Source organism: Ptiloglossa arizonensis, chromosome 1 (genome assembly GCF_051014685.1).
Source record: "Ptiloglossa arizonensis isolate GNS036 chromosome 1, iyPtiAriz1_principal, whole genome shotgun sequence".
Lineage (NCBI taxonomy): Eukaryota > Metazoa > Arthropoda > Insecta > Hymenoptera > Colletidae > Ptiloglossa > Ptiloglossa arizonensis.
This window is the reverse complement of record NC_135048.1, coordinates 35,601,674-35,619,060: the sequence shown is the minus strand read 5'-3', so window position 1 is coordinate 35,619,060 and position 17,387 is coordinate 35,601,674. Positions and strand designations below refer to the sequence as shown.

Sequence of the window (17,387 nt, the reverse complement as noted above, 5' to 3'; positions counted from 1 at the left end):
TAATTAACAGACCGTTACGGGTCGCGTTCGCGAACGCGTACGAAAAGTGATTAACGTTTTGTCGTAATAACGCGTTCCCTCTGTTTCGAATTATATAATACGGATCGGCTCGTTTCTTTCTCGTTCTTCCACCCTTTCTCTACGTAGGATCGATAACGACCGGATAACCGGTCCATTCTGCGAGTTCCTTTCGACCGCTGATGCGTTCGTTGCTCGCGACCCTTCGTGAAACGTTGAAACACACCGACCGACGAAATACGATACGCTGTTCGAAACGAGCGAAAGCTCGCGAACGATACCATGGAATTTCGAAAAAAGAGTCGGACGAATCGAAAAATTGTAACATCGGTAACGAAATACGTAGACGAAAAAGAAGCATCCATCGTTCGAATCGATTTGTACGTCCGATTGAAACCACGCGTTTACTCGTCGCGTAAACCTGTTTCGATTCGGTGTTGTAGAAACTGCAAGAATTGGAAACCACAGCTTCCAGAAAAGCAAATATTTTCGTCTGGGTGTGCCTAGTCCTGATGTCGGCTCAGTTCAGCGGCCTAGCCAGGTTAACCTGGTGGGAATACTCGTGGGACATAATGGAACCGGTCACGTACTTCGTTACTTACGGCACCACGATGGCCTGGTTCATTTATTTCGCCTTAACGAAACAGGTCAGTAGCCGTGGTAAAGTTTTTCGACTCTCGATTACTCGATTACTCGATCACTCGATTGCCACGAAACAACTTTGTCGCTTGAAACTAATTCGGATTGTATTCTCTTCTTTATCGAAAAATTTTAATAATACCGTTTACCAACGAACAGTACATTGATATAAATGTCCAACTTGCTTGCTCGCTTGCTTACTTACCCACTTTGTTCTCTATTAATAGGAATATATGCTACACGACGTATTGAACAGGAGGCACCTAATCGCTCTTCACAAAAAGGCCAAGCAAACCGGACTAGATCTCGATCAATACAACGCCTTAAAGGACCGAGCTTACGAATTGGAAACCATGCTGAAGATGATCCGTGGACCTATGTACGAGCACCAGAACCGTATGGAGCAGCAGAAACGCTCCAGCGATTCAAGATCGTCGAGTTCTTCGCCCAGTTCTAGCCCAAGTCCTAGTCCTAGTCCTAGTCCTAGTCCTAGTCCTAGTCCTAGTCCGAAAAGAAGTCTTCCCAAGAAGGGAATCTTCCCAGAGAGAAACACGTCCACGAAACCGGTTCCCGAAGAAACACGGTTTAGTTCGACTTGGGAACACAAAAAAACGAGGAATTACGACGATCGGTCACCGAAGAACGATGGACCGATAAATCGATAGATCTTCGGTGAAAAACATTTCGTTGCGGATCTTTTTTTTTCTTGTTGAAAAGAATGCTCTCAGGGTGTTTACCGAATGACACTTATAGTTAAAAAAAGAAAGTAAATAATGTAAACAGGACAGAAAGAACGAACAAGGATCAAACGATTATACTTTCTTTTGCATTAGAAAACCTGCAGATGTTCGAATCGTCGACGAAGTCTTCCAAGTCGTACGACGACACTCCTAATCAACGACTATGTGTATAATATACATATATCTGTCCGATGCTCAATGTTGTTCACTGCTGTGCATTTGGAAGACGTCGAAGAAAAAAGTGTATATACCGCAGTTTTCTACACACTATCGTTTATTACACGCTCGGCAATTGAACATTTACGATTTAATGGAATACCGCGGAATCGTATTCCCAAGTAATGCCGATGCACGGAACGTTTCACCGAAAACAGAATATCAAATTGTCTTCGTTTATTTCGTAGGATAAGCATTTTCATATTAACGAATGTCATTTTCGTTAATTATGGGCTTGAAAACTTTTCAAGCCGAATTTAACAATCGACGATAATCTCTTTTGATCGAAATCCTTGACCACTGTCGCGATCGACTACTGTGCGTCTCGTAAATTGACTTCGTCTTAAACAAGATATTTTCGACGGGAAAAAGCACACGATTCCATTTGAAAAACTATCGATAATCTTAATTCCTTCGAAAATAATAATCCTCGGGAGGAACATTGACCGCAACCGAGACAATTGGATATTCGATTCGTAGTGAATCATTCTGTGTGTATATACAGGGTGAGAAACTGCGCTCACCTTGAAAAACCTGTAAATGACGCGCCGTATGAAAAATCATTGTATACGATAGTTGCACGATTTCTAGGGAGACTACGTAGCGTATTCCGACCCTTGAATCTTCGAAATCCTTCCACGGATGAAAAAAGCATACACGTATATGCTACGTAATAGCTTCCTCGAAACCATGAAACTTTTCTACGCAATCATTTTTTATACATCGTATAACGTTTACGTTATTCGAGGTGGACGTGTTAAATGCTTTACACTGTATATACGAACATGTATACATACATACATTTGTGAATCGTGCGGTTGTATTTGTGATAAATTTACGTGTTTGGTCGTAATTTAATTGTTTGCCCTGCAATTTTCGCACAAGTACATACAAACCGACGATCGAATCGAAAATTTTATTTCGAAGTCGACTTCTTCGCTCCTCACGTGTATATCGTAATATTATTTTTTCTACAAGGTGATATTGATAACGGTGTTACTGTAGATATACCGTTTCTTTCGTCGCGAAATCAACGAATCATTTTATTTTCATGGAATGGACGTGGTGCAGCTTACTTGACTTTTATTCGAGTGGAATGTTACTATATTGCGTGTACTCGTTGTTTCAGGGAAGAAACGGTGTACGTACTTATTGACTCGTAACACGCGCATTAATAGCTTCGATACTTTTTAACTAGCTTTTTCGACTCGTTGCAATTTTAATTTAATACCGGCTACAATGTACCGGCTGCTCTTCTTCGTAACTGGTAAATAACTTTTGCGAATATATTTAACTGTTCTTCGCGTGTTCTGTCCGAGAATTTTATAAAGAATGTTACAATTAATGCATCGCTTTAAACTTCGTGCGTTCAACAAATTTGGAATGGTCGCATATTCATAGCTTTAGCATCTAATATTTGTAACGATACTCGCTCTAACTAATAGGTACTTTTATTCCTACTGACTATTGGTGGCACATAGTTTTAATGTTTGTAAATTTTGTGCACCAGTACAAATATCAACTTTAATGCTTTTAAAATTAAGCTAAAGCGTACTATTCATAGTACTGTTACTATTTAGAATATCGTTCACGAAAGTATCTTAGAAATAACATAGGCAACTATTTCTAGGCTCTTTAAAAAAATTTCTCTCGCTTTCGCAAAAATCCCTTATCCGTCCGCTCGAGTAGTTCGCCACTATATCAACAAAAATTATACTAACATTTTGTATTTGAAAACAATTCAAGATTATGCATTGCCATTAATGAGAATTGCAATACCACTACATTCTGATTAAGTATTTTCTTTACCGTTTCTTTTTTTTCTTTTATCCGTCGCTCGTTTACCACAAGAGTGGCCGAACCGAAAATTTGTTAAGCTTGACATTGGATTTCGAAAGTACTGTATTTTCATAATAAATAACGACACGTTTGTCGCTTTGTCGAAAATGTTCAAACGTGTCTCTCGAGAAATACTTATCTCTTTAGGTTGTATCGTTCTTATTGCTATCTGACAATTAACAAAATTAGGGACAACGTATTTTAATTGTAGACAACTATGTCTGCGATAGACATACTATACACTTGAAAATGTATCCGAACAACTTCCATTAGTCGGTGGTAAAATAGAAAAACCGCGTTTAAGTAAATACCGATAATCTTTTAGACTCGCTAAAAATTAAAGGGCTCGACGTGTACAAAATCGAGCACAATTTCATCGCGTTAAGTAACGTGTCTTCTTTTCGACAATCGCTCTTCTAAGCACGATTTCCGTTCGAAGTAATCTAGTGCCAATGTCCAAGTCTCTGATTCTTCAATTCGCGAAAGTGATCGCAAAATTGATATAAATCGTTTCAAGACGAGGAAAGAAATTAACAGGGCGATGTGCAAGGTATCTCGGAATAAGTAACTCGTGGAACAGTCATTGAACGGTAAGGAACACGAGAAAATGTAACATGCATTCGTCATTTTTTTCCCAAGATCTGGAATTACTAGAAAATTGATTTTATAAGATTATTTCAAGGACGCTATGTTCTTCGATAGAAATGCTGGAATACTTGTGCTTTCTTGTAACCTTGGATCGTTTTAAAATCCTGAACTTAGTTGCACTGAGTTTCTTTATCTTTTATATACCTTAAAAAAGATTCACGAGAAAACTGGCTGAATGAAAATATAACAAAGTTAAGCTCCGCAACGTTTCTTCACGTTTCTTCACGTTTCTTCACGTTTCTTCACGTTTCTTCACGTTTCTTCACGTTTCTTACTGTTCGGCTAAACTACTTTATCCGATGCTTGTATAGAGACGTCCTGTATGTGAAAAAATCGAAAGCTTTTATAAAAAGTGCGTGATAATGTAATTATAACTTGTACACTGGAAAGCACAAAAACTGACACTAATAACGACGCGCATTCTACCAATTGGAACTTGGAACGCACGTTGCACCTTGCGTGTATCTGTAACGGAAACACAAGTTTTGTTGCACCCAGTGTACGGAAGCACCCATCGCTTTCCAGAAACAAGTTTCTTGTCTTCGCAAACAGTTGTTTTTTCTGAAATATTTTTTACGATCTTTAAGAAAGGTTTCATATACAAGTTTTTGTACGTACACATACAAAGATGTATACGCGTGCGTGCCTGCGCGTGTGTATGTATGTACGCACACATATTTGATTTACGCGCACGCGCCGGCGTACACAACATACCAGGCGCGCGCATGCGCGCGTAATATGAGTTTCATCTATGATTATTTTGTGGAATATTCTTGTTGTGCCGTTTCCTCGGAGCTTACAATTAAAAATCGAACGCAATCGCGTTTTACGGCCATTGTATTCACTTAAAGTTTCTGGCATTCATTTAAGTGCACGAAATAGAAATCCTTAATCAATCGAGCGAATGAAGCTAGAAACCACACTTCTTCTCGATTCTAGATACTACTTGCCGATTAAACATGAAGTAACTGTGCATGAAACTATCGCTGTTATTGAACCACTTACTCGCATCTTTGGTGATCACTTATATCAAATTCACATAATTCATTCATTCGTTGAAAAACAAACGGTGTACACGTTTTATCGTTCTGTTTATGATTCAAATAAACATTTATTTCACTCAAATTATCATCGTACCAGTTATTAGCGATAGAGTGGTAATTGAGTAATATTAAATAAAATGTTATTAGCGTTTTAAATTGAGGACGTTAATATCCCAAGTAGGTACCGTACATGAGACGTATACATTTCCACAAATCTGAGTTGCCGAAATCGAACAATTTGTAATACCGATCATAATACTTGGTTCGAATCTCGGTCACGTTCATTGCATATTTCTCATGTGTACATATTATTCCTAACGAATGCATAAATATTTATACAACCTTGCGTTGTGCTGTGATTTACGTCCATGTATCTAGTTATACATAACAAGAAACAGTTGAAAATAAAGTAAAACGAAAAATTTGATGAATTTGTGTTCACTAATTTTTCACTTAACTACATCGAAATAAAGTAAATGAAGTATTCCCTTTAGATACGTAGAGAATCTATATTTCTTTATCCCTAAAAAAGGATTGCATTCCTATATTTCTCATGCTAATTTCATTGCAGAAGAATTTATTATAAAAATAATCAAGTACAATAGACTCCCAATTGTCCGGTCCCATAAAACCGATTAAGAGGGAGTCTACTCTAGGTTATTTTCGATTCAATCAATGGGTTATTCTTTATCAAATACATATAATTGAATTTCGAAACATTTGTGCATATATAATTTAAATAAAATATGAAAAATTTGGTTCCATACTTGTAATCGTGTAACGGTTAAAAAGTACAGCTCGTACAATTCCGTCAACAACAAAACGTACAAATTTGTAGAGAAATTTGTAGAATTCCTATTTCTGATTTTAGATGGCGCTTCAATCTCTGTAAAACGACACTACAAACGAATTTGGAACATTTTAACAACATGAAACTAAGAATATTTTTATATTTACAGCTACTCTAACAACTGATTACAATTTTTCAAGTAAGTATCTGTTCTTAAACTCTATTCTATAATATGTTATACGATACTATAATTATTAATTAGTTAATAAATAATTATTAAGTACGAAAAAAAATACATAAATATTTATTCGTTATTACTCTGGTACATAGTTACTTGAATTTTCATATGTTCCAGAGAATAATAACATTTTATGATTTTCTCGTATATTATATTTCTCGTGTACCATAATCGTTAAATACTTTAATAAAGTATAGGAATATGAATGTAACTTTGATGCATTTTAATAAATTCGTTTCGAATAATACGAGTAATATTCTTTCTCTGCTTTGTTCGATTAAATCTAGTTTTCATTCCCGCACCTAATAGCGCTGGAGTTTTATTCTAGTTCGAATCGATAACGTTGGAAGTGACAAGAAAATTGTAAGGAGACTTACGGAGCTCCCGATCTCTATGATACGATAAGCATTGCTTCCAACGTCTACTTTACATCTCATTCGTTCCTACTTCGCAAACAATCTGGTCGATATTATGTACTCCTGTGTACACGGTAGAATTGGGTGGAATGAGTGGTAAAAATTAGTGAAGGTTAAAAATTAGCGTAGGTAGACGATTGTGATTGATCGCGATCAGACATTGTATACATACGTCGTAGACTGTCCAAAATAATGGGGCGAACCGTGTACGCAGAAGAACGTCTACATACTTATTTAACATCATTAGCAAAACCAGACGAATATATGATAGGATTAATTTTAGGACAGGTTTGATTTTTGTGTTTCAATTTCATCACACTATCATCTCTCTGTCAGTACTTGCCTAGCATATGTAATTGTCGATTAAAAAACACAGTTTCAAATTACTTCTAAAGTAATATGCAATTCAATTTATGTTTATTTGCTTTTAATTGATTCATATGCAGATGGTTTGTATGTACAAACAGCTAATCATTTTATAATTACTTAGATAAATACCAACTGTTGATTAATTGAAATTAACATTACAGAGCATTGGTCAAAAAGATTATATTGTACACTTAGCAAAAACACCACCACCGCTTGGTAAAAATGTAGTGGAAGAAACATTAATCAGTTCTACGACAAATGTTCAGCAAGAAACTGTTGAAAGTTACATTAAATCAGTGAGAGATATACCTGAAAGCTGGGTCGCGGATCATGCTAAACATGTATGTTCACTTACTTTGACATCATGTACTGAAAACATTTGTCTTAATATTTTAAAAAATAAGAAATCCCTTATGAAGTTAATCGATTAAAATTGCAAGAATTAAATATTTTAATATTATTTACAGGTTACCAAAATGTTACCTGGTGGAATGCAAGTTCTTGGTGTCTTTATTGTTGGTCCCGATGATACTATGAACGATAACACAAATGTACAAAAAATTAAATCTATTCTTGTGGCAATTCAGAAAAATTTGGCACATAACAAATACCTTTGTGGAAACAACATCGAAGAGCATCTTATTTTAAGCTTCAGTAGTATTACACAAAAGTACGGTACATTATAAGCATCATATGTTTTAAATAATTATTTTCCTATACCGTATAACGCCTAATATTTTTAGATATATTTGTAAATCTATAGAAACTAATAAGACTGGAATGTTGAAGCCAGCAGAATGGAAATTTCAAGGAAAAGCTACCAAGTGGCATCAACTTGAAGCTCTCGTAAATTTTGACCGCTTATTTCTCATTGCTGCGGACAAAGATCCTGAAACTCTTAAAAAACAGCTACAAGTATTGAACATAAAATACATAAACACAAATTAGACATGTAAAACCAAAGTGTATATAATTTAATTTTTTAGGATATTTTAAAAAGCATATCACATGCCATTGAGTCTGCCTTGATTGTAATTGAAGGAGAACTACGATATCCGGATGATGCATTGGAAGAAATTAGCAAAAATAAAACAGACGAAAAAGGATATAAAAACAATGAAAAAAACAGTAATGACAAATCAATTCAAATTAATTTGTACATTCCATGTGTAAGTATTCGCATCTACTACAAATTAATCTTACAGTTTCCATTGTTGGTAACATTTTTAAGTGTCTTCTTAAGTGATAAATGAAAATATATTAAATAAATGTAATATAGTTCATTTTATAAACTGTTAGCAAGAAAAAAATACTAGCTCAGATGTGAGGATAACACAGTGCAGTGCATCGATACGTTTGATTGGACAATTAGCAAGTAGGACCTTTGTTCATCAGAGATCAAATGTTGAAGAAGCTAATGTAGCAGTGAAACAAGACATAATAAGATCACTAGCAAGTAGATTAGAAATGCACTGGGATAGTTTAATTGAAGAAGAAAGTGGTTCTCCAGAAGGTAAATATTTTCCACAACTAGTAAAGATTTTACTAGATATTTATGAACAATACATCATGTTCTTCCCTTTCAGAAAATATAACGTTACACGAACCTCCGAGAAGAGTATTAATCGCATTACCAGAAAGTAAAGTAACGTTATCGGACTACCTCTTTCCCGGCGAAGGTCCTCAAGAAGCCCTTTTATCGTTACAAGAACTTCTAGACTTGGAAGTACAAGAATGTAATGTTCAAAAAGATATAGAGCTCCAAGCTGGTAAGTGTTTATAATTATGTATATTATAAACAAATTGTATACTCTAATTATGTACAATATTATAAATTTATCATACAGATCCTACAGAATTCTACTGCCAAAGTGAAATTGACGTGAAACCTATCGATCTTGGCAAAGATTCATCCGGAAATCACCAAACTATAATATACATCACAGGTATCAGTATTGCAGTTATAATTTTGATTATTGCTATCGTAATACATAAATTATATTAAAATAAAAGATTAATATAAAATTAGAATTGACTTATATTTTACTGCAGCATTTAAAATATAATATCTGTACATTGTAATGTATTGTCATGATGCTATTTGCACAAGAAAAAATAATGATCTAATTTAACAAGATTACATATTCATATGTACTGGTGAAATTTCAGGTCACATTGTTTTGTAAATTGTATGTGGAAAAGTATTAAATTATTAATACATTTTATGAATGATACTCGCTAATCGTATTGTTAATCAGGGAAAATAAAACTGTATTAATCCTTTCGTTTTAATATTTTGTGTAGTAATGAAATATTTTTGTAAAGGTATACTTACGATGAATGTAAAACAAATATTGAATTAAAATACCTTTATCTACTAAACATAGCACATAATGCCTGTTTCTCTCAAAATACTAAATATTACATACATCATTATAATCTTAGGCTTAGAGAATTTTTAAGTAGGTATAATATGATGTAATGTATTCATATATATATATATATATATATATATATATATATATATATATATATATATATATATTTATATATTTATATTTAACTTGTAGTATATTATCTTATCATAGTAACATCTACATAATATATACATACAGTATCATACACGCACATTATGTACAAAAAGACAGTACTCTTAAAGTTAATATAATGGCAACTCTTAATAGATATAATGACAACTAGCAGTGTCGTTTCTTTTTTTTTAATAATTGTATAAATAATGTCTATATCCTGATTACTCCGAATTAAACAATGCCGTGCAATGTTGATACACGAGTCATTCATAAACAAGGCAGTGATACTTCTATTTTTAAAATGCTTGGTACAATCCGCATTACCTTAACAAATTTTTCAAATTCTTGCAAAACTATACTAACGTTTATGAAAATTCCTGTATTTACAAAATTCCCTTTACACTGTACACATCAAATTCAATAAAGAATGTAATACTTTCTTACCAATATGAAAAATTTAATGAAATAATACTTCAAACGTTAAATGTTAATTTATAATAAAATTCCAAAATACAATTTCTTAAAATTCAACATTTTTTACATTACAGATTTAATATGTTTTACGTGAATAGAAATATATTTGGATGACGTAACTACTGCACATATATTAAATGCATTTCTCTCTGTTGTCAAATTAATATTTAATCACAATTTCGATATATTTAGTAAAGACTTGGATTCTTAACTGTAAAAATCACTCCAATTAGTAAATGAATTTCTTGTTCCAATATATTCAAAAATAAGAAACCGGAGTGCATATTAGCAAAAGAAATGTGTAAGTTCATGTTAAAACGACTATGTAGTACATCTTCCTTAACCCATGTATCTTTTGTTTAATATAATATCGAGAATATAGTATGATAAATTTTCACATTTTCATATTTTGTATATTTATACGTATCTACTACACTGCAAATAGAATATTCTCATTCACTATTTTGTTACAATAAAAAGAGAAAATTCTGAATAGCTGAAATGGAATCAACAATGCTAAGTGTAATGAATGAATAGTGCAGATCAAATGAAACGAACGTTGCCATGTTACCCGATCCTCGATTAATGTTTTAATTTTTTTAATTTTATAATATTTAAATAAATTCGTAAAAACTCACCAAAAATAAACCAGTAATTGTATTTTTTTTATTTTTCTTTCATTGTTTCTATTCATCTATATTTTAAAGTAGATACATGATACTTGTTGATTTTCCACAGAACATACGAACACAACACGAAAGAAAAAGAACCAGATCTGCACTACTCTTTGATAAGCGTCAATGACCTTAAAAGTCTACGAATCTATATACATAAAAAGTATAAATTTAATTGTTATACTGCCCCCACTTTTATAAGACCTGCTTGACTTCCTCTACCAACACTGGCGTCTTCTAACGAATCTAAGTCTAAAGCAGACTCTATCATAGTTGTATCTTGTAACAATCTAAGTCTAGATGCAGACAAGGGTGTTGTTACAGTTACCGAAGGTATAGAGGACGTATCCAACGTGGAAGAAACCACAACATTCTGACGAGGAGGCAGCGGAGCAATTTCATCGATATCAATTGGAGCTATATTAAGTGATGCTAGTGGTACTTCATTGGTAACAAGTTGGCTCACGCTGTTTGTAGTGCTACCTAAAAACAAATTCATAAAGTTAATTAAACGGTTTGAATTAACTTACAATATATAATATGTACATTCTATCAACTATGCAGAAAATATTAGGATTTCAAAAATTGGCATTAACGTCCAATGGCAAGCCCTTACAAATGCTCTTTAACAACAAAAAACTGTATTGTACAATTCATTACAAAAGTGCAGTATTGGCTGTGTACCTTTTTTATGTAAACAAATAAATTGATACTACATTGCCATAAACGAGGTATCCCAGGTATTGGTGTCTTATTAACGTGTTTCCTATGCACATGTATGATTAAGATTTAAAAAAAATAAATAAACAACTTAAATAATAACAATTGTATGACATAATCTTGATATTACACATACAAATATAAATTTATAAAATATTTCACATACACATTTATCATGTGTAAATACATGTATGTTTATATACATATTGTATTTTGATAATTCCAGTGCCCGTAATAAAAACCTGCATAATTATGAACTATTTAATTAGTCACAATCCATAAACCCCTAAAATGATATAATATTCTAAAATTAGTCTCTTCAAAAGTGTGGAAAATACACGTCAAATGTAAAGTGTGTATTAAACAGCTATTAATAAATACCAGGTCATTCATATTAAACATACACACACCGATGGATGGAATAAAAGAAGATTAACTTACCAAACAGTATGCTCTGAGCCCTCGATAACAGGACGTAATTTTAAACAACAAAGAAACACAATTTATTGAATTATGTATGTAAATATAGCGAAATGGTAAAAAAAAACTTAAATTTATCCAATGCACTCGATAATATATATTCAGACACAATCCTTTATAATGTCAAAGATTAGTATTATAGCATAAAAACGATTTTAGGATTAAATGCTTCAAACTAAATTAACTCAATGAATATTATACATGCTACTTAACGTGAGTGTAATATAAGAGCAAATAATTACATTTGTATGTTTATGAAAAGTATATCGCTGTAAAGTATTAAAAGTTGTAATAAAACTAATGTTTCAGTTCTCTTTTCAGTCAAGATATATATAACATTGTAACAAGTATATTAATTTCTCTCTTTCTCTCATTTTCAAAAAACATATCTATTTGCTTAATGCCAAGTTGAACAATCGAAAAATAAATAAATCTCTGTTAACCACTTCCTTGCCAAATTTTATACATTAATCGGTCTAAAAAACAACATATTTGTATTTCATTATCTACACAGTTTAAGGTATTCATGAAAAAATATATAAACATTTCTACTTAAAATATGTAATTGTCCCAAATCCGAAGCATAGACCTTGCCCGAATTAATTCCTCGGTGTAATTAGTATGACTACGTTGTCCGATTTAACTTGGACGCGAAAGGCAAGTGGTCAATAACAACCAAATTCAACTTGAATGCACTTTGTTCATATAAATCTGCATGTTACAGCGCGAAAAAACATGAACAATCATCATAATACTAATCATCTTTTGTTAATGCCATTAATATTCCTTTCTATAATATATCTTTTCTAATATTTATGTACAATTAAAAGGTTTTTATGTTATAAGCTTCTTTTAATAATAAACAGATAGATTATTAGTACCTATAATATTTTAATTCTGACACACTAAAATAATTTTCCTAACAAGTGACGCTATGGCCGTTTATTCAATTTCTTTTCGGTAGGTGGGATGAATATTATTACTTTAAAAAATGCGACTATCGCAAAGAATGTTAAATATCGTCATTATCACTCATTGAACTCATAATAAATTTCCGATTTAAAAGATCTTCTTCGGTACCATCACTTGGACACAAAGAATTTTCCACGTAAGCGAAATTATTGGTCAATGGTCCTGAACTAAATCTGTTAATTGCAAGCCCTATTGCATTTTGACCAATAATTGGCATTCCTCCGGCCCCCAATATTCGCGACATTACAACAGTTGGTAAAAGATTTTTCGATATCGGATATTTTAAACCATGAACAGTGCATCTCAAATTATTGTACTTAAGAACATGTTGAGATTGAGAAATTCGTAATGGATCTTCGGAATAACATTGTGGAAATTTTTGAAGATCGGTGTAACCACTCGGACCATCGATTTTGTATCGTATGGGATCTTCGGAATATCTTTGGGGATACTTTTGAAGGTCAATAGCATATTTTTGATCGCCAACACACTGATCATACATTAAGTTGTTATCTGAACATCTATGATACTCTTCCTTACATCTGTGAGGATACTTATGTAAGTTCTCCTCGCATTTGCATGGATATTTTTGGAAATCTGGATTTCCCCTATCTGTTTCATATTTTATATGTTTTACAGAATCCTGAAAACAGTGTTGTAGAGGATACGTTGGAGCATAAGTATCATTAATGTACTGACGTGAATACTCTGGAAGATCCTCAGCATAACGAACGGTATGCCTCAAAAGGCTTAACTCACCGTTTATTGATTCAATTTGCGGTGAGTGTTGACCGGTAACAAGATTGTTCATCGAACCTGTGAGATCTGTGCTGGGATTTGTTTGAACAGTTGTACCATTGGACTGTAACAATGAACAATAAAAAACGATATGATTAAATAATACAACCAACAGATTAAATATCTGATTACCTGTGGTTGTACAATTTTCACAGTACCGTACGTCTTATTACTAGTAATTACACTGTCGTCACTGACTCTTTCTTGTTCTGCACGATATTCAGGCGTTACTATACCTCTTCGATCTGTAAGCATCGATATTTCCAATGCATACAGCAGTTATAAGTGATTCTATTAAAATAATATCACAAACCAAATGATAAATTACCAATTAGGCTAGGTGGCGCGGGACCACACAATACATAGAAACAATTTCCACAGATATTTCCTTGGCTATAAGGATTAGAACTCCCTTGCCCCTTTTTTATGGAAAATGATCCCTTGATCTACAATAATAATAATAATAGGTATTATTTTAAAACCGTTTCATATTTATTATACGCAATACTTACATCTTCATTAGTTGTTTGATTACTAGTGGTTAAATGTGTATGAAAACCAGCCAGGCCAAGAATACTCCAAACAGAGAAAAAACATATAACACCTACAACAACACTTCCAGGAGATATTCTAACTGCTTCTAGAAATGGTTTACCATCTCTTGTGACTATAAAAAATTAAATGCAAAAATAAAACATATTCTATTCGTCTATTCGTCTATACGTTTCTTTATTAACGTACTTACGCATTATTAAATGTGTAATAGCACATGCGAGTATAAAAACACAAAGAAATGCCAGAGACACGATAAAGGCATAAAAATATCTGTAATTTCTTCTACCAACACAATTTCCAACCCATGGACAATGATGATCAAATCTCTCTAAAAAAATAATCGCATGATACCTCTTTCCAGTCTTTTGATAAAAGTAATTTTCATATCAAGTAACAAATGTACATACCTACACAATTGTCGCATAAACTACAATGCGAAGCCCTTGGTGGTCTAAATATTTTGCAAGTAAAACAATATTTCAATTTTACTGGCTGACCTTTTACTAATACCTCTTTTGTTCTAGGTGGAGGTCTATACATTTTAGAATTACCATTGTTTGGAACCTCTTTATCCAGCATGTAAAAAAATATAAATGTTTAAATTCAAGTATTAAATAAAGTTGATTACTGAAAATTATAACAATTAATGAATAAGGTGATAATTTAATCATATCTTTTTAAAGTTCCATACTACAGTACAGGAGTTGGCAAACTACACAAATGAAATTGTTACAAAATTACTGTTCCAGTATCCATGGAAAAGTGTTAATGTAAGGCAATCGTGCCCGTTTGTTTATTTACTGTCGCAAATGTATTTTTATGAATTAATTTCAATATTTAACACAAACTATTGATATGAAATGGCATTCTCAAAAATGAAATATGTGAAATCTGGTTACAGATCAGCTTTATCTAAGAAGCATTCACAATCAAGTTTAATGAGATTATAATGAGAACACTAACTTTAAATCTCAATGAAACACAATTATATTGCATACAAAAATTCCATTCTCTTTGATAATTTCACAAATATCTGTTTGTATACAATTACATTCTGCACATTGTTAATAAAAAAACAGTGGAAAGTTTTGTTTTTCTTCTTACATAAAATACATAACATCCACAATTTTACCTCTTGACCTGCCAAAAATACCTATTATTTGGTCCTTCTTAGGAAAATTTTGCCAACCCCTGCTACAATATATTACGACATCATTACTCGTAAATTTAAATGTTTATTCGTAAAAATATGTATACTTATGTACCAATTTGCTTTTCAATGTAGGCAGCTTCATCGGGAGTTGCTCTCGGAATAACTCCAGGATCGCTAAAACTTGTTCTGAATAAAGCAGACATTACAAAAACGAATAGTAAACCACCGATGACTGGTATAGCAGGTGTTATGTGAACTGCTAAGAACGGACAGCTAAAAAAAATAATAAATTTGTTAAAATTGAATAGAATAATTAAAATTATAACTTTGGTAACAATAATCTTACTCAAAGGCGAAGAATAAACCACTTGTTCCAACAATGAGGCACACAGTCACATAAAAGACTCCAGTTTGCGGTGCCATCATTACTCTTCCATCGCAACAAAATCGATTTCTACCTGGGAAAAGTTCCCATTTTCTAGTAATATGTGGCATTTTGCAAAGGTAAACTATTTTATATACCGTTTCTTTGTACAAGTACGTAATGCCTGATTTGTAGCAAATAATTTATTAAGGCCATGCAATGTTTGTTTAGTGTCACCATGTGAAACCTTGGACAACCATATTTCATCTTGGACTACCAAGTTTTTATTCAACTGTAACATATTTTACAGAGATTTAAATCAAGTCGTGCTATTTGTAATGTTCATTCATTGTAATAACTATTTGGAAATATTCGAATCTCAAATACACACTGTTTATATTCTCGTATATATAGTTAAATTATACGAATAAAAAATCAACTTACCATACATTTATAAATTGCCTAGTATGTTGTGCAGTACTTGCAAAGAACTTATGTCCCTTGTCAACTTAACCTAATTGCATCGTTCGCTGAAGACGCAAAGGCGTTCATATTTTATAAAAGTCCACATTCTCACACTATCAAACAGAATCGTTTGTTTTCTTCCGCATTCTATAAACAGCCATGAACTCACTTTCGAGACAGCATCGTCACTGTCTCGCGGAGGCCACCGACATCAAGAACACTCGCTGCAGGGTCATAGCCGAGGAAAATTAAGGGCGAAAATTCATTTGTAAACTAGGTCACTCCGATGTGACACGTAAATAACACTTGTACACTCCCGATATAACCTTCAAATCCGCGATATACATTACGCTCTAGGAAGTCGTTGCAATGTTTCACTTGATCGACCTTAGTTCGATGACAATGTCATATATATTTACTGGAAAGGATTGTTGCCCGTGGCAGTGTTGTTAGACGGGCCGGGTTTTTGGTGCATGCGCGTCGAAGACGGCATCAGTAAGGTACTTTGATCGAGAGGAAAGGGGCGTCGTGTATGGTCCCTTGTTTAGCTGTTTATGAAAATTATCAATTTTTGGAAATTTAATAAAGAACGTAAAATATATACGTATGTACTTGCAAATACACTGATAAAATGTATAATTTAAATAAAATATTGATACAAACGATAAGTTATAGCAAGGAAGGATTTTGAAATAACTGAACAAAACGTCAGTATTATATAAGTGAAAGAACAAATTTTATTTGGTAGAAACTGTAGAGAATACGTTTAAAAAATTTAATTTATTTGACCTGCCTATCCGTCGAAGTCCGTAGACGTTTTGGCAACCATTAAATTGAGTACGCACGTCGTTGTTTTCACCGTTGGCAGACTGCGCATGCGCGAAAAATGCGGCCCGTCTAACAACACCGGCCCGTGATATTTGTCGAGATTACCTGTGGTTCCCTCTAACGGGGTATGTAGAAGCACCACGTGATCTCGCTGCCACGTGATCTACACGAAACTGATTTCAATTTCAAGTGCGAAGTTTCTGCCGAGAGCAAAATAATTTTCTTATAAATTTCAATTCGAATAAACGACTATTATGTTATAATTCTATGCAAAGTGTGTGCATGATAATTGGTATGAAATATGAGAAAAAGACAAAGGAGTATGTGCAAAACCAGAAAAAAACGACTGCCTCCATAAGACAATTTATATCGAAATAAAATCGCAGAATTCTTTTATAAAATCTCACGGTATTTAGT

At 33.1% G+C, this 17,387-nt stretch overlaps 3 protein-coding genes across 8 annotated transcripts in view; 2 read left to right on the top strand and 1 right to left on the bottom strand.

Annotated features, from left to right (window-relative positions):
* The window catches only part of Mcu (mitochondrial calcium uniporter), a 43,512-nt gene extending 37,942 nt beyond the window's left edge, over window positions 1-5,570 (top strand). For both annotated transcript variants that reach the window (XM_076313731.1, XM_076313741.1), the window contains exons 6-7: window positions 462-665; window positions 885-5,570. In XM_076313731.1, the coding sequence (XP_076169846.1) occupies window positions 462-665; window positions 885-1,322 (642 nt within the window). In that variant the 3' untranslated portion in view covers window positions 1,323-5,570. The remainder of the gene's footprint in view (window positions 1-461; window positions 666-884) is intronic.
* A 948-nt stretch (window positions 5,571-6,518) lies between these two features.
* On the top strand, window positions 6,519-11,376 carry LOC143147937 (protein odr-4 homolog). Of its 4 annotated transcripts, none has more exons than XM_076313701.1 (9): window positions 6,519-6,875; window positions 7,118-7,297; window positions 7,424-7,626; window positions 7,700-7,871; window positions 7,943-8,125; window positions 8,256-8,469; window positions 8,543-8,725; window positions 8,804-8,902; window positions 10,700-11,376. In XM_076313701.1, the coding sequence occupies exons 1-9, from the start codon at window positions 6,780-6,782 to the stop codon at window positions 10,750-10,752; spliced, it is 1,383 nt and encodes a 460-aa protein (XP_076169816.1). In that variant the 5' UTR covers window positions 6,519-6,779; the 3' UTR covers window positions 10,753-11,376. The 4 variants fall into 4 exon arrangements, with proteins under 4 accessions (XP_076169816.1, XP_076169825.1, XP_076169834.1 ...); XM_076313710.1 differs by having other exon boundaries at window positions 10,036-11,376; XM_076313719.1 differs by lacking the exon at window positions 10,700-11,376 and adding an exon at window positions 9,126-9,157.
* App (Palmitoyltransferase app) lies at window positions 9,525-17,033 on the bottom strand. Of its 2 annotated transcripts, none has more exons than XM_076313681.1 (11): window positions 16,932-17,033; window positions 16,122-16,690; window positions 15,660-15,969; window positions 15,426-15,586; window positions 14,568-14,726; window positions 14,351-14,488; window positions 14,118-14,272; window positions 13,934-14,051; window positions 13,738-13,850; window positions 13,567-13,669; window positions 9,525-11,118 (listed from the first exon to the last, which is right to left on the bottom strand). In XM_076313681.1, exons 3-11 carry the CDS (start codon window positions 15,806-15,808, stop codon window positions 10,814-10,816), a joined length of 1,401 nt encoding a protein of 466 aa, XP_076169796.1. In that variant the 5' UTR covers window positions 15,809-15,969; window positions 16,122-16,690; window positions 16,932-17,033; the 3' UTR covers window positions 9,525-10,813. The 2 variants fall into 2 exon arrangements, with proteins under 2 accessions (XP_076169796.1, XP_076169786.1); XM_076313671.1 differs by having other exon boundaries at window positions 10,986-11,118; window positions 11,797-13,669.
* Between the last annotated feature and the right edge of the window lie 354 nt (window positions 17,034-17,387).